We start from the raw sequence: 22,681 nt of genomic DNA, 5'->3' as shown, positions 1-22,681 counted from the left end.
AGGTAATGGAACTTCAACAATGCTCCTGTAATGTTCTCCTATATCTTTTATCAATATTCATTTTAATCCTTAGGCCTCATGCACACGACCGTAGCCCGACCGTAGCCGTGTGCACGCCCGTGATTTTCGTGTCGGCCGGCTGCGGACTGTCAGCGGACTGTCAGCCGCAAGCCGCCCGCACATGCACATGGCCGGGCCATTGTTTTCAATGAGCCCGGACCGCAACTCCGGACCATAATAGGACATGTCCGTACTTTCTGCGGTCCGGGTTCCCGGGCCGTGCACGGACCGCAAAAACTACGGTCGTGTGCACGGCCCCATAGAAAAGAATGGGTCCGCAATTCTCCCGTGGATTTGCGGGGGAATTGCGGACGCAAAAACACGGTCGTGTGCATGAGGCCTTACAGTATCGGTATACGATCCTTACATCATCACCACTTATGGTTCAGTCTCACAAAGTATTGTGTATGAGATGGTTTCTCCAATCTTATATTTTATCTACATCAGGGATATACATGTGGCCTGCTCACAATGCCATAGTGGGTAGCCAGTGGCCAGGGTTCTCTCAAGGGGGTCGGCTGCCAGTGCATTTAATTGTATCTGTGTCCTCAGGATCCCCACTCAAACCCTCAGATTCAGGCTTGCCCCAGTATGGAGGAGAGTCATTAGCTGCTATAACTCACTTTAGAAGGAACTCCAACATATCCTTATCTCGTTTCTTTATTTTGCTTTCTTTGGAAGTGTTCCATGCAGCATGATAACTCAGCATAGCACCTCGTCTCACGACTTTTTGGGGAGTGCCACCACCTTTTTTGTGCACTTTGGAAACAGTATAGACAAGGCTCTATGGGAAACATATGGGGGCACTCTATGGCAGGCACTGTATACAGGGCACTCTCTGTGAAACTTTATGAGTGCACCCTGGCTGGGGCACTCTCTAGCAGGCATTGTGTGTGGGGCCAAGTTAAATTTTATTGCAGCCCCTTGAATCCGTACAATTTGGTAATGTGGCCCTCGGTCCCCCACTGTCTCAAACTGTCAGTAAAACGTTCTATTTTTTTTCTGTTTAATTCTGAAAAGTATGTACATTTCCAAAGCAGAACAACAAAATAATATCCAACAGTATAAAAACCTGGTGTTCCTCGATATGTCAATGGTCCCAAACAGAATTTCTATTACGATAGTTTTCAATATTTCTAATGAAACATTAATGCACTATTCAATTTGAGTGTTTAAATATTGTTAATAAGTCATAGCCGTCAAAATGTTGACATGTTTATTGTCTATCAGCTCATACCGGAAACAAGTCCGTTTAAGGGGATTTTTACTTTTGACAATTCGAGACCATTGTATCTCAAGTGTAAAAGGACATAATACTCAGACTTCAGACTGTTTTCGGCTCCCTGCATACACACACCACAGTATTACGGACATAATATTATCTAGAAGCAAGTTTTTGCCTTAGTGCATTCCGAGAGCCGTGACTTATTATATTTCCGTTATCGTAGCTCTATGAGAGCTTGTTTTTTGTGAGATGAGTTGTATTTTTTAAGGGAATCTTTTTGAGTTACATATATATTTGTAGTGATGTGTGTGAAAAAAACCCAACTTTTATTTTGTCTTAATAGGAGACATGAACTGTTGTTAATTTGATACTTCTATATTTCAATGTAGTATATAGCCTGTCAGTAAAAATGGACAGGCTGTCTATTATGCCTTGCCCTGTTGTTAGGGGCGTTTTTGGGTAAACAAAACGTACCCACTCCGTTTGTTTACACTATTAGGTTCCGCGGGCACTACTGACCACAGCAAAGGGGTAAAAGGGCCCGGATCAGAGTTACCTCCAATCCCAGCCTTTGCAGCAGAATGTCGGCTGTTAGTTACAGCCAACAGCTTCTGTGTCCAGACATCACCGCAACATAAAGTGCCTTTACCTCCCCTTCTGGTGTGTGTGTGTGTGTGTGTGTGTGTGTGTGTGTGTGTGTGTGTGTGTGTGTGTGTGTGTGTGAAGAAACCGTGTTGAGTCCGCAGTATGATCGTCTCTATAGCGCACAAGGGACAGGTCCACTGCTGCTGATAATATTGTGGTGCATGAAGAGAACTAACTGGACAGACAGTATTTCTCTGTGAATGTATCTTCTCGCTTACGTGAGGTCACATATATCAGGGTGTACAGATCATGCCCCTCATAGCCTGCAGCTTTATATAAAGTGGCACTGAATAAATTCAATGTTATATTACAAATGATATTACTAGTGTTCTGTAATCTTTGCGGTCTTCTACTCTGAGTCCATAATAAATGTCTCAAAGTCTGGATCCAGATCTGAAACAAGCGCATCCACAAATTCATCCACTGACGGACACTTCTGAAGCATTCCTGGAAATAAAGAGATCCACCATTACTATGTAGAACGTACCACATCTTCATAGATTCAGACAGGTTATTAATTATAAAACTGCATGATCAGCAAAAATCTTTATCCTGCACTGACAGGTTCTAACAAGGGTAAGACGGTCTCTGTAAATAGAAATTGTGCATTCAAAATCGCACTTGTTGTATTACGAGTATGAAGTGGGTAACTCATGGCTGCCATGTAATTTTCAACCTCTTCAGTCTGTTATCGTAGTTTGGTATGGACACCAACAGAAAAATCCTCCATACAGAATCAGTGACGTCAAGAGGTACAGCAAGGGCCCAAACACTTGTAATGGCGCCGTATCGTAGCTTCATACAACTCGGAGGCGGTACGGAGCTGTAACACGGCCATATGCACATAGCAAAAATATGGAAACATTAGCGCCCATATTATTGCTGTAAAACCCCGGATCCCCTATGGTTGCTAAATTTGGATTAGTAGAACCGCGGGGGTTCAGGTGTTGAGATTATAATCTGGTCTCGGAAATGCCCGTTATTACGGCTGTGTGAAACCTCTCCTGAGGCTCTGTGCAAAAGCTCCTGACGTAAACGCTGAACGTATCCCTAGGGTTCCATTAATCCGACGGAAGCAGAAAGAGTGTCTTTTTTTAGGATGGAATAACGTAGTAGGCTATTCCATGCCGAGGGATAACGCGAAGAAAATACTGTGTGGTATATGTTTTTTTTAAAATGTAGGCATCTATGGGTGATGTACAGTATGTTATTGGCCTTTCATTACGAATACCTTTAACCTCTATAGTGACGGACTGTTAAAGAGGCTCTGTCACCAGATTTTGCAACCCCTATCTGCTATTGCAGCAGATCGGCGCTGCAATGTAGATTACAGTAACATTTTTATTTTTAAAAAACGAGCATTTTTGGCCAAGTTATGACCATTTTCGTATTTATGCAAATGAGACTTGCAAAAGTACAACTGGGCGTGTTGAAAAGTAAAAGTACAACTGGGCGTGTATTATGTGCGTACATCGGGGCGTGTTAACTACTTTTACTAGCTGGGCGTTGTGTATAGAAGTATCATCCACTTCTCTTCAGAACGCCCAGCTTCTGGCAGTGCAGACACAGCCGTGTTCTCCAGAGATCACGCTGTGACGTCACTCACAGGTCCTGCATCGTGTCAGACGAGCGATGACACATCGGCACCAGAGGCTACAGATGATTCTGCAGCAGCATCGGCGTTTGCAGGTAAGTCGATGTAGCTACTTACCTGCAAATGCGGATGCTGCTGCAGAATCAACTGTAGCCTCTGGTGCCGACACGATGCAGGACCTGTGAGTGACGTCACAGTGCTGCACTGACAGAAGCTGGGCGTTCTGAAGAGAAGTGGATGATACTTCTCATCAGAACGCCCAGCTAGTAAAAGTAGTAAACACGCCCAGCTGTACGCACATAATACACGCCCAGTTGTACTTTTACTTTTCAACACGCCCAGTTGTACTTTTGCAAGCCTCATTTGCATAAATACGAAAATGGTCATAACTTGGCCAAAAATGCTCGTTTTTTAAAAATAAAAACGTTACTGTAATCTACATTGCAGCGCCTATCTGCTGCAATAACAGATAGGGGCTGCAAAATCTGGTGACAGAGCCTCTTTAAGGCATTAAACGCCACATGTTTAAAGAGACACTCCAGCGAATTGTTTTATTATTGCCACCGTTTGACCGGCAGATTCATACAGAACCTGCTGTGTGGGCCGGAGGTCTCTTTCTCTATGCATTTCTATGAGACCCACATTGAGTGTTTCTTAGGAATATATAGTGAGAGACTTTTTAACCACACAACAGGCGCTGTATAAATCGGTTGGTCACAGTGCGGTCACGTGACTACATTGCGGCCGGATATTTCTGAAACAAAGCGCCTGTCCATCTTTTTACCAAGTGTACTGCACAAACGGTGGCAATAAAAAAAAAATTCACTGGAGTGTCTCTTTAAGGCTTAGCTCACATGTCATTTTTAATGTATGTCTGACTTGCACGCTTTGACCTGACCAATATTGTAATATTTGCATACAAACGTATACATTTTTGTCACCATATATAGATTACCCAGATTATGAGACAAAACAGCGCCTCCCCTCGCAACTGGCACCAGAAAACACTGCAGCCACTCCCTACTACTTCCTTTATAATGTAACTTTACAAATATTTATTGATTTTGCTCAATATTTGATTTTTCAAGTGAGAATGGACTTAAATGTAAAAAAACGTACACGGCAAAAAGATGTTGAAAATGCATACGTTTTTGCAACTTTTTTTATATCGGCGTATACTGCAAAAGTGTGCACAAAACGAGATGTGAACAGAGCCTTTCCCAGTGTAAACATTAAACGTAGGCCAAAAACCTAAAGTGCACAGAGCCTAAGGCCTTATTCACACGACAGTGAAAAAAAATGTCCATTTAAAACTGATCAACTGTCAGTTTTTCATGGCCATTTTGCATCAGTGTGTCTCTAAATTTTCATCCATTTCAAGTCCATCTGTCCGTTTTTAATGGCCGTTTGACATCCATTTTGCATCAGTTTTTCATGGCCGTTAAAAAAACTGATGAATTTCATTGGTCAGGCTTTTTTTGTCCCAACCCCCTGAAAACAACCAAAGGAAGGTCACATGTTCACCTAGACACTATTTACAGCCTCCCTGTATATGATGCCACACGCCTCCCTGTAGATGATGGCACACGCCTCCCTGTAGATGATGCCACACGCCTCCCTGTAGATGATGCCACACGAGCCTCCATGTAGATGATGCCACACCTGCCTCCCTGTAGATGATGCCACACCTGCCTCCCTGTAGATGATGCCACACGCCTCCCTGTATATGATGCCACACGCCTCCCTGTAGATGATGCCACACGCCTCCCTGTAGATGATGCCACACGCCTCCCTGTAGATGATGCCACACCAGCCTCCATGTAGATGCCACACCTGCCTCCCTGTAGATGATGCCACACGCCTCCCTGTAGATGATGCCACACGCCTCCCTGTATATGATGCCACACGCCTCCCTGTAGATGATGCCACACGCCTCCCTGTATATGATGCCACACGCCTCCCTGTATATGATGCCACACGCCTCCCTGTAGATGATGCCACACCAGCCTCCATGTAGATGATGCCACACCTGTCTCCCTGTAGATGCCACACGCCTCCCTGTAGATGATGCCACACAGCCTCCCTGTAGATCGTGCCACACCAGCCTCCCTGTAGATCGTGCCACACCAGCCTCCCTGTAGATCGTGCCACACCAGCCTCCCTGTAGATGCCACACCAGCCTCCTTGTAGATGCCACACCAGCCTGCCTGTAGATGCCACACCAGCCTGCCTGTAGATGCCACACCAGCCTCCCTGTAGATGCCACACCAGCCTCCCTGTAGATGCCACACCAGCCTCCTTGTAGATGCCACACCAGCCTCCTTGTAGATGCCACACCAGCCTCCTTGTAGATGCCACACCAGCCTGCCTGTAGATGCCACACCAGCCTCCCTGTAGATGCCACACCAGCCTCCTTGTAGATGCCACACCAGCCTCCTTGTAGATGGCACACCAGCCTGCCTGTAGATGCCACACCAGCCTCCCTGTAGCTGCCACACCAGCCTCCCTGTAGCTGCCACACCAGCCTCCCTGTAGATGCCACACCAGCCTCCCTGTAGATGCCACACCAGCCTCCCTGTAGATGCTACACCAACCTGCCTATAGATCATGCAACATACTCACGAGAGCAGCGCCGTCTCTTGTCTTCTTCAGGTATGGTCACTCGTCTGCACGGGATCTGGCAAGGCAGTGCGACGGGGCGATGACGTCATCGAGGCGCCTTCAAACCCGAGTGACCACAGACGAGTGACCACACCTGAAGAAGCGCCGAGTATGCCAACGATAGCCAGCAAGGGAACTAGTAGTTCCCTTGCCAATCCCCATGTAACAGATCCGTTTTTATCGGTTGTTACATGTATTGACAGCCGTTAAAAACGGATCCATTGACTTCTATGGGTGCCGTCAGGCCGTTAAAACGGCCAAAAATAGGACATGTCCTATTTTTTGACGGCCATTATTCACGGGCCGTTAAAAAAACAGCCGTGTGAATGCACCCATAGAATATCATTGTTCTGAAAACGGCCATGTGAAAGCCGTTAAAAGGACGGCCATCACATGGCCGTTTTTCACTGTCGTGTAAAAGAGGCCTTAGGCTAATTACACACAAAGCATAATTCAGAAAAACGCCACATTTTTCGTGGTGTTTTTTTGTGTAATGCAATATGAAAAGCGTTTTGTGCCATTTTTAGGGTAAGTGGCGTTTTTCTCAAAGCGCAGTATGCGCTAGGAATGGTTTTTTTTTCTGGTGTTTTTCCCATATACTTTTCTATAGGTCTTGAAAAATCGCAGGTTACAAATGTAGTAAAATAAAAAAACCGCCATTAAAAAATGCTTCACATTCATGGTGGAAAAATAGAAGTCTGCGCGCAGGAGGCCTTAGGCTCTGTTCACACGGCGTATTTTGCTTGGCGGGTCCTGCCGCAAAATCCACCGCGGAATTATTCCTGATGTCAGCAGTAAGATTCCTACTCCCATTCACTTCAATGGGAGATTTGGGCGGAATCCTCCCAAAGATCGGGCAAGACGCTTCTTTTGTTTGCTAGCTGAAAAAAATCAGCTGATGGGAAAAAGAAGCATTCACCACCCATTGAAATTAATGTGATGCGGAATTTTGAGGCGGAATCCGGTGCAAAAATTCCGCCATGTGAATAGGGCCGTAGAGTCATTTTATTGACTGCGGCCCCGGCACATATCAAAATGTTGTTACAAAAAATGTACAAAGGCAGGTATTTGTGCCACAAATAATGAAACAGAATTTTTCACCAAAGGGTCCTGAAGGTTTTATCTCCTTTGCAAATAGAAATCTCCAATCCCAGAAAAATCCGGTGCTTCGGTGAAGCTTGGCATAAACGGGTGCTATATCTGGTGCCAGAAATTGGTGCACTCTACAGACTCCTCTGCTGCTTTGATGTGGTCCTTAAAAAAAATAAAAATCCTCCCTTGCAAAAGTAAACATGACCCGGTTGTGGACTGACACACCTTGTGTACATCATGCAAAATAAAAATGACTTCAACAATTCGGCTTCTCTCTAAATAATTATAGGCAGCGTTTCTTAAAAATACAAACTCTGCCCTATATCCCTGAGTAAACATTGCCGGAGCAATTCCCCGAACCAGCATCAGGCTCTGAGAAGAAAGCGCCGCGGGCAGTAGAGGGCAGGTATACAGATCGTTCCCTGATACATATAGTGAGCTGCTCACATTAACCATAAATGCTTCATGCAAGTGCCGGCATGAAGAATCAATGGCATCAGGAATAGCTCTGACTTCCCCAAAATAAAAAAAAATCTAATTACTTACGTGTTGCTGGTAAAAAAAATCGTTATAAGAAATGTAGATGGAATCTTGTTTAACCTTCAGATTCCACAACACAAAGGGTGCAGTCTCATCCAAAGCCCTTCTGGCCTCTATTTCTGAGTTGTACTTGTGGCCCCATGAGGGTTGTATGAGATTAGAGAAAAAGGTTTGCTCTTTTGTCCCCAGAAACAGCACCACTCTTGTCCAGTGGTTGTCTCTGGTATTGCAGTTCAGCCCCATTTAGGTGAATTAACCTGCAATACCTGAAACAGCCAGTGAATAACAGTGGTGCTGTTTCTGAAAGAAAGAAAGCTTCCCCTTTTTCTATTCTAATTTCATCCCCTTTAATGACAACAACACCTCCCACTAACATTAGGACACATTAATTTACTGCTGAAAACCTGAAAAACTAGTATGATACTAAACTGCAAGTTATTAAAAAATAAACTTCATTACACTTAAAATGCCTCCTAGTGTACATGAAAAAAAGTTTAACACCTTATTTCTTATGAAGATAAACCTGCAGCTCCCCTGCCCCTGTGTCCATATGACAACACTTCCCGCTCTAGGTCTTCAGGGGGCATTATGTGGATTTAAATCCCTATCATTGACCACATATATACACACACATTACTTCCACTATTCAAGCTAGGTAAGGGCCTGTACACATCAGCGTTCGGTTCCATTGATGGGTTCTATCAGATCTTTCCATCGGAGGAACCAATCAACGGAAAGGCAAACGGAAACCATAGCTTCCGTTTGCATTACCAGCGATTTCAATGGTAATGCTTCCGTTGCTAATGGTTTCCATTTGTCTCCATTCCGACTGCGCTATTGATTCCGTAAAAAAAACAAAACCTTACGAAACGGAGACAAACGGAAACCATTAGCAATGGAAGCATTACGAGTGAAATCAATGGTAATGCAAATGGAAGCTATGGTTTCCGCTTGCCTTTCGGTTGATCGGTTCCTCCGATGGAAAGGTCTGACGGAAGCGATCAATGGAAACTGAACACTGATGTGAACCCAGCCTAAGATGTGGATATTAAGTAGTATACTGAACCAGGGGCATAACTTAATGACTTGTTTTTTTGCGGGATGAGTTGTAGTTTTTCATGGCACCATTTACTGTACTATGTAATGAACTGGGAAAAATTTCTTTGTGGGGTGGAATAAGAAAAAAAAACTGATACCTCCATTGTTTTTTTGGGTTTAGTTTTTACAGCGCTCACGTGCGGTAAAAACGGCATGTTAACTGTATTATACGGGTCAATACGATTACGTTGATACCAAATTTATATAATTTCTCTTAGATTTTACTACTTTTACAAGGAAAGAACAAATTGTTAAAAATAAAATTTGTTTTGTGTCACCATATTCTGAGAGCCATAACTTTTTTATTTTTACATCGATTGATGGGGATGAGGGCTTGTTTTTTTGCGGGACAAGCTGTGGTTTTTATTCGTACCATTTTGGGTTACACAAGGCTTGTTGATCACTTTTTCTTAGATTTTTTTGTGGGAGATTAACCCCTTCCCGCTTTGGCCACTTTTGACCTTCCTGACAGAGCCTCATTTTTTAAATCTGACATATTTCATTTTATGTGGTAATAACTTCGGAATGCTTTCACCTATCCAAGCGATCCTGAGACTGTCTTCTCGTGACACATTGGACTTTATGTTACTGGCAAAATTTGCTTGATACATTCAGTATTTAATCGTGAAAGATACCAAAATTTAGTGAAAAATTTTTCACATTAGCAATTTTCTAAAATTAAACGTATCTGCTTGTAAGATAGGCAGTTATACAACACAAAATTGTTGCTAATTAACATCCCCCATATGTCTACTTTAGATCGGCATCGTTTTTTGAACATTCTTTTATTTTTCTAGGACGTTACAAGGCTTTGAACTTTTGCAGCAATTTTGTACATTTTCAAGAAAATTTCAAAAGGCTATTTTTACAGGGGGCAGTTCAGTTGTGAAGTGGCTTTGAGGGCTTTATATATTAGAAACGAATAAGTCACCCCATTTTAAAAACGTCACCCCTCAATGTATTCAAAACAGCATTTAGAAAGTTTCTTAACCCTTTAGACGTTTCACAGTAATTAAAGCAAGTAGAGGTGAAATTTATAAATTTCCTTTTTTTGTTGTTGCAGAAATTCATTTTTAATAAAAAAATTTTGTAACACAGAAGGTTTTACCAGAGAAATGCAACTCAATATTTATATCCCAGAGTCTGCAGTTTTTAGAAATATCCCGCATGTGGCTCTAGTGTGGTAATGGACTGAAGCACCGGCCTCAGAAGCAAAGGAGAACCTAGTGAATCTTGGGGCCTCCTTTTTATTAGAAAATATTTTAGGCCCCGTATCAGGTTTGAAGGGCTCTTGCGGAGCCAAAACAGTGGAAATCCCCCAAAAGTGACCCCTCAAGGAAATTATCTAGGGGTATAGTGAGCATTTTGACCCCACAGGTTTATTGCAGAAATTATTGGAAGTAGGCCGTCAAAATGAAAATCTACATTCAAGAAAATGTAGGTTTAGCTAATTTTTTTCTCTTTTCCACAAGGACTAAAGGAGAAACAGCACCACCAAATTTGTAAAGCAATTTCTCCCGATTAAAACAACACCCCACATGTGGTCATAAACGGATGTTTGGACACTCGGCAGGGCTTAGAAGGGAAAGAGCGCCATTTGGCTTTTGGAGCTCAATTTTAGCAGGAATGGTTTGCGGAGGGCATGTCACATTTGCAAAGCCCCCGAAGGGACAAAACAGTGGAAACTTCCCACAAGTGACCTCATTTTGGAAACTACACCCTTAAGGAATTTATCTATGGGTGTAGTGAGCATTTTGACCATACAGGGGTTTTATAGATTTTATTAGAATTGGGCAGTAAAAATAAAAAAATCCTTTTTCTTCCATGAGACTTTAGCGCAAAATTTTTCATTTTCTCAATAAATAAAAGAAAAAAAGAACCACAAAGTTTGTAAAGCAATTTCTTCTGAGTACGGCAATACTCGATATGTGGTCATAAACTGCTGTTTGGCCACACAGTAGTGCTCAGAAGGGAAGTAGTGCCATTTGGCTTTTGGAGTACAGATTTTGTTGGATTGGTTTCTGGTTGCTATGTCGCATTTGCAAAGCCCCTGTGGGACTAAAACAGTGTAAATCCCCCCACAAGTGACCCAATTTTGGAACCTACACCCCTCAAGGTATTCACCTAGCGAGCATTTTAACCCCGCAGGTATTTTGCAGAAATTAGTGTGCACTCGATGTTGCAGAGTGAAAATAGATTTTTTTTCCATAGATATGCCAATATGTGGTGCCCAGCTTGTGCCACCATAACAAGACAGCTCTTTAATTATTATGTTGTGTTTCCCGGTTTTAGAAACACCCTACATGTGGCCCTATTCTTTTGCCTGGACTATCGACAGGGCACAGGAGTTGAGTACCATGCGGAATTGAGGCCTAATTTGGCAACTTACACAGTATTGGTTCACAATTGCAGAGGCTCTGATGTGAAATAATAAAAGAAACCCCTGAGAAGTGACCCCATTTTGGAAACTACACCCCTCAAGGCATTTATTAAGGGGTGTAGTGAGAATTTTCACCCCACAGCCCTTTTCCATAAATGATTGCGCTGCGGATGGTGCAAAGTAAAAATAAAAATTTTTCCCTAGATGTGACATTTCAGTGGAAATATGTTTTGCCCAGCTTGTGTCACTAGAGACACACATCCAAAAACTCGTTAAAAGGGTTCTACCAGGTACGGCGATGCCATATATGTGGAAGTAAACAGATTTTTGGGCACGCTGTAGGGCTCAGAAGGGAAGGAGCACCATGTAGCTTTTGGAGCGTGGATTTTGCTTGGTAGTAGTTTTGTTTGGAGTTTTACTGGTGTTTCAGTTTATAATGTGGGGCAGATGTAAGTGGGCAGAGTACATCAGGGGCATAGTCAGGGGGTATAATAATGGGGTAAACAATAAAATAATCCATAAATATTTGTTACGCTGTGAAGCAATCCTTTCTGCACCCGCTGGTGTCGCACTGACAAATGGTGTCTTTACTTATCTCCCATTTGGCCCACACTCCGCACCTTTGCAGTTTGAGGAATTTTGCTGGGAAGTGTTGTCCTGGTATAAGACGAGCGCCCTCGCTTCCAGCAGATATATTTGAGTCCTACCCTTCCTGGTTCCCTAATTTTAGTGCCTTGATAATTCGCCTCTTGAAACAGAAGAAATGTTCCCCTCGGGCCGGCACAACTGCATATTTTTCTTTCCTGACATATTGGTGCCTTAATTAATTTAATTTTTTCACAGACGTAGTGGTATGAGGGCTGTTTTTTTTTTGCAGGACGAGCTGTAGTTATTATTGGTACCATTTTGGGGTACATGCAACTTTTTGATCACTTGTTATCCTGTTTTTTGGGAGGCAAGGTAACAGCAATTCTGCCATAGTTTTTTTTATACAGCGTTCACCACGCGTTATAAATTACATGTTACCTTCATTCTGCGGGTTAGTACGATTCCAGCGATACCTAATTTAAAGCACTTTTTTATGTTTTACAACTTTTTGCAAATATAATTTTTCTGTCGCCAAGGTGTAAGAGCCATAACTTTTTAATTTTTTCGTCGATGGAGCTGTCTGAGGGCTTGTTTTTTGTGAGACGAGTAATAGTTTTTATTGGTACCATTTTTGGATACATGCGACTTTTTGATCACTTTTCATTTAAATTTTTGGAAGACAAAGTGACCAAAAAAAAGGCAATTCTGGCATTATTTTTTAGGTTGTTTTTTACGGCGTTCACTGCGTGGGACAAATAACATAATATTTTTATGGTCCAGGTCATTACGGATGCTGCGAAACCAAATATGCAAGGCTTTATTATTTTTTACAGTGATAAATAACTTGATAAGGGAAAAAGGGCGATAGTGTTTTATGTTATTACTTGAAACTTTTATTTTTTACAACTTTTTTACTATTTTTACTTTAACACCTTTTTTTTTACACTTTTCCTTAGTTCCACTAGGGGACTTGAAGGTCCAACTGTTCGATTGATGTTCTAATACATTGCACTACCTATGTAGTGCAATGTATTAGAACTGTCAGTTATTCACTGACAGCAATCCGATCAGGCTCCAACTCCGGTCAGGGCCTAATCGGTTTCCGTAATGGCAGACAGGAGGCCTGTTGCCATAGTAGCAGTTGACAACCTTGCCATTGCATGGCAGGCTGACGATTTGCTACACACCACTTTGATGCAGCGATCGCATTGGATCGAGGTAGAGGGTTGAAATTTGATGGGATTTAATGGGGTCATAAAATCTACAAGTTAACGTAAAAAAAACCACCCCCACCCCCTTGGCGGAGATATTTAACGTTATAGTTATCTTCAATATCCGCTATCGGTGTTAGCATAACCCAAAATGTACCGCTCGGGTAAAATCCTAAATGTGTGTGGGCTCATGTGTGTGAGCTTGGGAATGTCACAATCAAGGTGACTTTAAATTGCGTATTATTACGATCGGCCTCGGCGATACAAAATGGACCTTGTCTATGATTGTAACGTAATTTCATGTGTACACATTTTGGTAGTCGCTTGTGAATTTCAGAGAGCGCTAATTCGGAGAGTAATTTTCATTTTTGTACATTTCTATTGTCACATCACAAAATGCATTTGACCGAAACGGAAAGGATCATCATAAGAGGGTATGGCGAAGAAAAAATAAGATCCACACCAAATTGTGTTTGATTTGGCACGGACTTTCGTCTTGGGATGATATTTACTCACATGTGATCTTTGCAGTCTGTGATTGGTTGCAGCGGTCACATGGGATAAAATGTCATGCAAGGAGGATGGCAGCATTTAGACCGGATGCGGGGGAGTGACGTGTCACTATGGGAGACCAGGGCGTTAACTGGTAGATTTTATGACCCCATTAAATCCATCCAAATTTCAACCCTCTACCTCGAGACGTTCAAAAGTTATGAGGGTTTATTTATTTCCTTTTGGGGAAAATCTTGTATATATAAAAAAAACTTTATTTAGGCTTCGTACACATCTGCGTCAGGACTCCGTTCATGGATTCCGTTGGATCTTTTCATCAGGGGAACCCATGAACGGAATCCAAACTGAAGCAAACGGAAACCATAAGGCTTTGCATCATCATTTATTTCAATGGTGATGGATCCGGTGCAAATGGAAACCATTGGTTTGCGATCATGGGTTGCCGTGATGGAAAGCTCAGACGGAACCCATGAACGGAGTCCCGACGCAGATGTGAATGAAGCCTTAACTGTATTTTACCTTTCTATTAGTATATAAGTCCCGTGGGGACTTGAATGTACCCTCGGAGAGGACTTGAACAAGCGATCACTTGCACAATATACTGCAATATTAATGTATTGCAGTATATCGAAGACTTCATTAAGTATCCAGGCCACCATGACATCCATCGGCACCATGTGATCGCATCCCGGGGAAGCCGATGTTCCATCGGAGGAACCCAACCACTCTATCGGCTTAGATGTCACGGTCGATACGGACAGCGTTATCTAAAGAGTTAAACGAGTGGGATTGTAGTAACCTACGATCCCGCTCGTTGCACTGAAGTATCGGCTGTAACTTACAGCCGACACGCGCATCTTATGGAGCGGTCTCAGCCCGTGAGTCCGCTCCATACTTTCCCTCCCAGCCTCCGGTGTCGGGAAGAGGTGAATGTATATATCATGAAAAGCTATGTTTATATTTAACGGATGCCTGTGACGGATGTACAGATGTGTCCTCCCTTAACTTATCTTCTCCAAACCTGACATATCCCGAGATCTATGTTGCGAGATATTTAAAAAATGTAAAAGAAAACATATACCTCTGATGGATGTTATCTGTCACCCAAAGGCTCCCATGTTAAAAAAAAGTATACTGTGCTGTGGATTTTTTCAGGATCCCGATGTATGGAATAGCGTAGTCTAATACACTTATTCCATAACTTTCTTTTTTTATTGAAGTTTACCGGTCAGACGCAGGCCAAAAGGACACACTTTTGGCCTCAGTCAGATTAATGGAGCCCTATGGAGATGTTTAGTGTCTACGCTGGGAGCTTTCCTGGCGTACACATTAAACGTATATCACAAACATGATGTGAACAGGGTCTAAGTATAGCACTATCTAATTAATTAGTCAAAAACTAAAGAGAGAACTCTGGAATTTTCATAACGTAGTTTAGGAGCCAATAAACACAGATTGGCCGCTCCCAAGCCCCGGGCCATTGTGAGATTCACCTTCCTAGCTTTGAAGTTTCGGCCCTCATGAAAGGAAACAATTTCATTTAATTACGCTAGTGACAAGAGCGGCTCTTAGTTGAGGCAATGATTTAAGAGTCTGGGACAAGTAAAGGAGGCAGAATCATAATGTGTTCAGCAATGTCAATTTTTTTTTCCTCCCTCTCTGCTAAACTGACCAGCAGGACGCAGGGGACTATGAGGATCTCCAGTCCTGTCATCAGTGCTCCTTTATTAAGCCTTGCCATAGACAGGGCTTAACAGTAGAGAACAGATAAAGGAAATACAAAAATGTTTAATAACATTGTTAAAAATATATCTAAACCCCCCTAAAAGCTAAAAATAAAAACCCTGTTCCCATTTTTTGCATAAAATAATGTAAGCGATAAAAAAAGTAAACAGGATAGGCATTGCCGTGTTCGTAAAAGTCTGAACTATTAAAATATCACGTTATTTAACCCACCAGGTGAACGCCGTAGGAAAAAAAGAAATCACAATGCCATAATTGCTGTTTTTTGGTAACCTCGCTTTCCCCCAAAAATGTAACTCCAAAATGGTATTGACCCAGCCTGTTTGAACCTTAATGACCAGGCCAGATTTTTCAAATCTGGTATGTCTGACTTTGCCATAGAATAAGGGTACACGATAACGACAATTACGGCTGAAATTACGGAGCTGTTTTCAGGAGAAAACAAGCTCCTGCATTTCAGACGTAATTGCGCGTACTCGCGTTTTGCGAGGCGTCAATTACGGACGTAATTTGGAGCTGTTCTTCATTGAAGTCAATGAAAAACGGCTTAAATTACGTCCCAAGAAGTGTCCTGCACTTCTTTGACGACGCTGTTATTTTACGCGCCGTCTTTTGACAGCGACGCGTAAAATTACAGGTCGTCGGCACAGTAAGTCGGCAAACCCATTGAAATGAATGGGCAGATGTTTGCCGATGTATTTGGGCCGTGTTTTCAGGCGTAATTCGAGGCGTAAAATGCCTAGTTTACGCCTGAAAATGGGTCGTGTGAACCCAGCCTAACTCTGTAATAGTTTTGCATATCCAAGTAATTCTGACATTGTTTTTTCGTCACATGTTAGACTTTATTTAGGTGGTAAAAGTAGACTGATACGATTTCCGTAAACGATTAAAAAAATACAAAAATGTATGCAATTTTGTAAAAGTTTTAATTTTTCCCTATTTTGAACTGCAATATGTCATACATACTGTACAATTTTTTAAAAATATATATATTTCCATCTCTTTACTCTATTTTGGCAGAACATTTGAAAAAATAGATAAATTTTTTAGCAATTTAGGAGACTTACAAATTTATTAATGATTTTATACATTTTGAAGTACATTTGGTTTTCCTGCATTAAAGAGGCTCTGTCACCACATTATAAGTGCCCTATCTTCTACATAAGGAGATGGGCGCTATAATGTAGGTGACAGTAATGCTTTTTATTTAAAAAAACGATCTTTTTTCACAACGTTAGGAGTGATTTTGGTTTATGCTAATGAGTTGCTTAATGCCCAAGTGGGCGTATTTTTACTTTTGACCAAGTGGGCGTTGTACAGAGGAGTGTATGACGCTGACCAATCGGCATCATGCACTTCTCTCCATTCATTTAGACAGCAGAATCGCGTTCTTACTAGAACACGATCTGCAGCCACATACACAGCGATTCTGCTTGATTAACGTTAATCCAGTGTCCTGAGAATGAATACACATGAAATCCAGCCTGGACGTCATGTGTATTCAGAATCCTGATACTTCTGAATCTTTTCTGTGAGATTTACAGCAAGGGAAACGAAATCTCGTTTACCTCCGTAATCTCGCGAGATTTTGTATCCTTTGCTGGAATCTCACAGAAAAGATTCAGAAGTGTCAGGATTCTGAATACACATGACGTCCAGGCTGGATGGTCATGTGTATTCATTATCAGGACACTGGATTAATGTTAATCAAGCAGAATCACTGAGTATGTGGCTGCAGATCATGTTCTAGTAAGAACGCGATTCTGCTGTCTAAATGAATGGAGAGGAGTGCATGATGCCGATTGGTCAGCGTCATACACTCCTCTGTACAACGCCCACTTGGTCGAAAGTAAAAATACGCCCACTTGGGCATTAAGCAACTCATTAGCATAAACCAAAATCGCTCCTAACGTTGTGAAAATAGATTGTTTTTTTTAAAATAAAAAGCATTACTGTCACCTACATTACAGCGCCCATCTCCTTATGTAGGAGATAGGACACTTATAATGTGGTGACAGAGCCTCTTTAAGCCAAGTTTTCACAGGCTCATAGGTGTCATACTGTTGGAAACCCCCATAAATCACCACATTTTGAAAACTACACCCCTTAAGGTATTCATTAAGGGTTGTTGTAAGTATTTTGACCCCACAGTTCTTTTGTAATTCATGCAAAGCAGACGAAAAAAAAAGAATTGTACTTTTTTCACAAGTGTGTCATTTTAAAGACAGATTTCATTGTAAAGCGATGAAAATGAAGAAACACATCCCAAAATCGATTGCGTTTTTCTCCTGTCTTCAAAAATACCCCCATTGTGGCCCTAATGCGCTGCCTGGACACACCACAGGGCCCAAAAGGAAGGGAGCACCCAGTGGCTTTCAAGACACATATTTTGCATGAAAATGTTTTAGGCCCCACTGCACATTTGGAGAGGTTTTGAGCTGCCAGAACGATAGAAACCCCCCATAAATGACTCCATTTAGAAAACTAGACTCCTTAAGGTATTTATCTAGGGGTGTAGTGAGCATTTAGACCCTACCCTGAATTTATGCAAAGCAAGTGTGAAAAATTCAAATTTGTTTTTTTTCCCCCCACAAATGTGTCACATTCATGAATAGTTTTTTTGTACAAAGCAAAGTAAACAGAGGAAATGCACACCACATTTTATTGCGCTGGTACTTCTGTGCTAAAAAAAAACCCCAATGAGGCCCTAATCTGCTGTTTCGATACACGACGGGCTTTCATGGCATCATTCTAGCTGGAATAATTTACTGGCACCATTTCATGTTTGCCGAGTCTTTGAGGGGCTAGGGCAAAAGAAAAGCAACTCAAGTAATTGATAAAAAAAACAACCCTCAAGATATTCATCTAGGGGTATAATGAGAATTTTAATTTTGATTGGAATCCAAATTATAAGTGGCCAATATGGTAATGAGGAATGGGGTGAAAATTAAGTAGAGAGTGAATCAGAAAATAAAAGCAATGCAAATGTCTGACGGGACAAAACGAGAGTAGAAATAACATAAAAAATTTAATAATCTAGTGACGAATGGTATATGCGAAAACATTCGTGCATACAGAGGCCTGGTTTGTCTGGGCAAGTATCACACCGGTAGCCCGTGTCTCTTCTTGTTCCATTTTTGAAAACCACCCGGCATCTCTTTTGGGGACGTCTCTTATTAGCAGTTGGGATGGAAAATGCTGTCCCGAAATTACTCTGCTGGCCTCGCTTGAGATTCTTGCCGTGGTCTCTCCACCCTGGTCTCCAAAAATAAAAAATGTTATGACCTTTTCCTGGTAGTTCAGATAAGGCCCCTGGTTTCCTGCTTTCCTGTATATGGTAAATGAATTATACAGCGCCATTTGCACAAGATGGATGGCCAATTTTTTTGTACCAGACCCATGACTTTCTAACTGCACTATATGGGATGCAGCATTTGGTCGGCAAGGTCCACCCCTCCCATATGTATATTGTACTGCTGTATGCAGAGCGGTTTAGTAATGGTAGCATTCGTCCCTCGCACAGAAACAGGGCTCCTTTCATCAGCATGGATGGAGGTTAACATGAGGACATCTTTTTTTTATCCTTGTACTTAACGATCATTATGTCCTCATGACAAAAAGCCTGACTTTCATTGGCCTTTAATTTTAGGTTCACCAGCGCCATTGGAAGGCCTTTCTTGTTGCGTCTAATCATACCGTAAGGAACCGTTTGTTTTTTTAAATAAAATTTTAGGGGAACATTTGTATAGAAATTGTCAACATACAAGTGGTACCCCTTGTCTAGTAGAGGGTAAATTAGGTCCCAGACGATTCGTCCACTTATATTGAGCATGGAGGGGGGGGGGGGGCATTCAGGAGGGTTAATTTGGGTATCTTTTCCCTCATATAACCTAAAACGGTGTGTGTAGCCAGTGCTGCTTTCGCAGATTTTATAGACTTTCATGCCATATCTGGCTCTATAACCAGCAAGACACTGCCGGAATTTTAATCTCCCCTTGAATAGAACCAAGTATTTATGAACGATAAGATTCATTTCTGGGGTATCTGCCTCTGCAAATTTTAAATTAAAATTGCTAATAAGAGGCCTTATTTTATATAGCCGATCATAGCTGGGGTCACTTTCTGGTGGACATTGGGAATTGTCCATGTAGTGAATGAAACGCATTATGGCCTCAAAACGTTTGCGTTTCATCACTGCACGATACATGGGGGTATCGTACAGGACATCAGTCAACCTATATGACCTTATAGTGGGCTTTTTTACAATGCTCATACTTAAAAGAAGGTCCCAAAATTTTAGCATTTCTGCCTTGTCGACTGGATACCAGATGTTGGACCTGGTATAAAAAGACATGGGGTTACTTGCCATAAATTGTTGGGAATACAAATTGGTTTGTATAACCATTAAGTCTTCTGAAAAGAAGAACTTAAAAAAAATCTGCCGCGCTATATCCGGTGGTATCTGGCTCACTAGCTCTTGTGCTAGACTGACTTTCGCTCAGCCTGCCCCGCATTGCTTCTGGTTCATCGCTGTCACTCGATGACGACACCAACACATTATCGCAAAGGCTTCCTCAGCTGTATACAACCGCTGAGACATTGTATATATATCTATAATATATATAGTCTATATAACGGAGACTAACTTATAACTATATAATACTATAACCAACGTATTTTTTGTTTATATATCTTTTTTATATATATATATATATTATTTTTTTTTATATGAAACCCTAATAACGTAACCCTTACTAGCACTACCTAAAGCCCTACACCTAGCTAACGCAAATTAGTGCCCAACCCTAACGCTACCTAACTCCCTACACCTAGCGCTACCTAAAACTCTATATATAATCAAATGATTTTATTTGTGTCACACAAAATGACAGGAGAGGTATATGGATGGGTGGGATCACAGGGGCAGATATGAAGGGGTTAAAAATTTTTTTTTTAACTTGACTGAAGGACAGGCTAATGCAGCTCTGTTCTCCTCACAACCTCTGACAGCAGTGAGGTGATCAGAGCCGTGTACCGGCTTTTTCTCCTGCCTTTGTTACATTGACAGCTGTGATTGGTCTGTCATCAGTGACTGACCAATCACAGCGATCGCCAGGCTGGACCACGTTGATTGGTCCCCCGGCCGCTGACTGTGACGATCAGCTGTCGGCACAGTTCTGTCACCGTTTACACACGGTGACAGTTTGAAGCAAGGAGACGAAAATGAAAGTCATGGTGCGCGATCTAGCAGCCGACAATGACGTTTATTTTCTTCATAGGTCCTTAAACCCTTAACGCTCCATGACCTACTATTAGGTCATGCTAACTAGAGCGTTCGCGCTCAGTGACCTAATAGTATGTCATGGAGTAAATGTGGCGCCATTTTCCGCCGGCGCGTTCACAAGCTGTGACAGCTGCTGTTTCCGACAGCAGACTATCACAGCTCAATGTGCAGGGACCGATCACGGAGGTCCCCTGCCGATTAACCCCTTAGAAGCCCCGTTCAATAGCGATCGTGGTTTCTTAAGAGTTAAGCCACAATCGACGGCCTGATCCATGATAGCGGGCGGCGATGGCTACTATGGCAACCAGAATCCTAACAATGGACTCTGGCTACGCCATCGACGGAAGCCTAGTGGGTCCTGACGAAGTCAGGACCCACTATGCTTGCTGTCAGTGAGTAGCTGACATCTCTAATACACTGCACTACGCATGTAGTGCAGTGTATTAGAATAGCGATCAGGGCCTCCTGCCCTCAAGTCCCCTAGTGGGACAAAGTAATAAAGTGTAAAAAAGTAAAAAAAAGTTGTGCAAAAATAAGAAAATAAAAGTTTTCAAAGTGATAAAAATAAAAATCCCCCTTTTTCCCTTATCAGTCCTTTATTATTAATAAATATAAATAAACAAATAAACTATACATAATTGGTATCGCTGCGTCCGTAACGGCCTGAACTACAAAATTATATCGTTATTTATCCCGCTCGGTGAACGCCGTAAAAGAAAATAATAATAAACCATACCAGAATCACAATTGTTTGGTCACCTCACCTCGCAAAAAATGGAATAAAAAAAGAGATAAAAAAGTCGCATGTACCTAAAAACAGTCCTGATCGAAACTACAGTTCGTTACGCAAAAAACATGTCCTTGCACGGCTTTCTTCATGGGAAAATAAAAACGTTCTGGCTCTTAGAATAAGGTAACACAAAAAGTAAATGATTTTTTACAAAAAGTATTTTACTGTGCAAACGCCATAAGACATAAAAAAAACTATAAACATCTGATATCGACGTAATCGTATCGCCCCGCAGAATAAAGTGAATATGTAAATTATAGCGCACGGTGAACGCTGTAAACATAAATAAATAAAAAACAATAGTAGAATTGCTGTGTTTTAGTCACCACGCCTCTTAAAAACAGAATCAAAAAGTCGCATGCACCCCATGAATACTACAATGGATTCCTCAAGGGGTCTAGTTTCCAAAATAGGGTCACTTTTCGGGGGTTTCCACTGTTTTGGCATCACAAGACCTCTTCAAACCGAACATGGTGCCTAATAAATTAAATTAAATAAATTTCACCTCTACTTTGCTCTAAATTCCTGTGAAACACCTAAAGGGTTCATAAACTTTCTAAATGCTGTTGTGAATACTTTGAGGGGTCTAGTTTCTAAAATAGGGTGTTTGATGGGGGTGTCTAATATATGGGCCCCTCAAAGCAACTTCAGAACTGAACTGGAACCTAAAAAAATAAATAAAAAATGAGGCAATTCTTCGCTTCTTACATTATACTGATAATTAGCAGTGCCCACCCCGAGATGACCCCAGTTTTGACCGTTTGTATAAACGGAGACCTCTATTAGACCGTTTCAGTGCCCGATTTGCCCAAGCATACACCCCCGAGAAGTGTATTTCTATTGATGAGTCCTTGGTACATTTTAAAGGGAGGGTTCAATTCCGCCAGTACCTGCCGAGTAAGAGGGCAAAGTATGGCGTGAAGATGTATAAGCTGTGCGAGAGTGCATCAGGGTATACCTACAAATTTAGGATATATGAAGGGAAGGACACCAGTATTCAGCCCCCAGATTGCCCCCCCCCCCTTTACTGGGATTTAATGCAAAAATTGTGTGGGATTTGGTGCCCCCACTGCTGGACCAGGGTTACCGCCTCTACCTGGATAATTTTTATACCAGCGTCCCACTCTTCAACTGCCTCGCTTCCAGAAGTACTACGGCATGCGGCACTGCTAGAAGAAATCTGAGAGGCCTGCCTAAGACTCTACTTGGGCAAATACTCAGAAGGGGTGAGAGCAGGGCACAATCTAGCAGCAACAT

General features: G+C 42.0%; 1 protein-coding gene across 1 annotated transcript in view; it reads right to left on the bottom strand.

The window, feature by feature from the left end:
- Positions 1-1,049: 1,049 nt before the first annotated feature.
- Positions 1,050-22,681, bottom strand: part of MIPEP (mitochondrial intermediate peptidase) — a 123,911-nt gene continuing 102,279 nt past the window's right edge. The window contains exon 19 of the mRNA XM_075851623.1: positions 1,050-2,377. Coding sequence (XP_075707738.1) covers positions 2,280-2,377 — 98 coding nt within the window. The 3' untranslated portion in view covers positions 1,050-2,279. The remainder of the gene's footprint in view (positions 2,378-22,681) is intronic.

This window comes from Rhinoderma darwinii, chromosome 2 (assembly GCF_050947455.1).
Source record: "Rhinoderma darwinii isolate aRhiDar2 chromosome 2, aRhiDar2.hap1, whole genome shotgun sequence".
Lineage (NCBI taxonomy): Eukaryota > Metazoa > Chordata > Amphibia > Anura > Rhinodermatidae > Rhinoderma > Rhinoderma darwinii.
The sequence above is the reverse complement of the archived record's forward strand: the minus strand, read 5'-3'. Positions and strand labels throughout refer to the sequence as shown.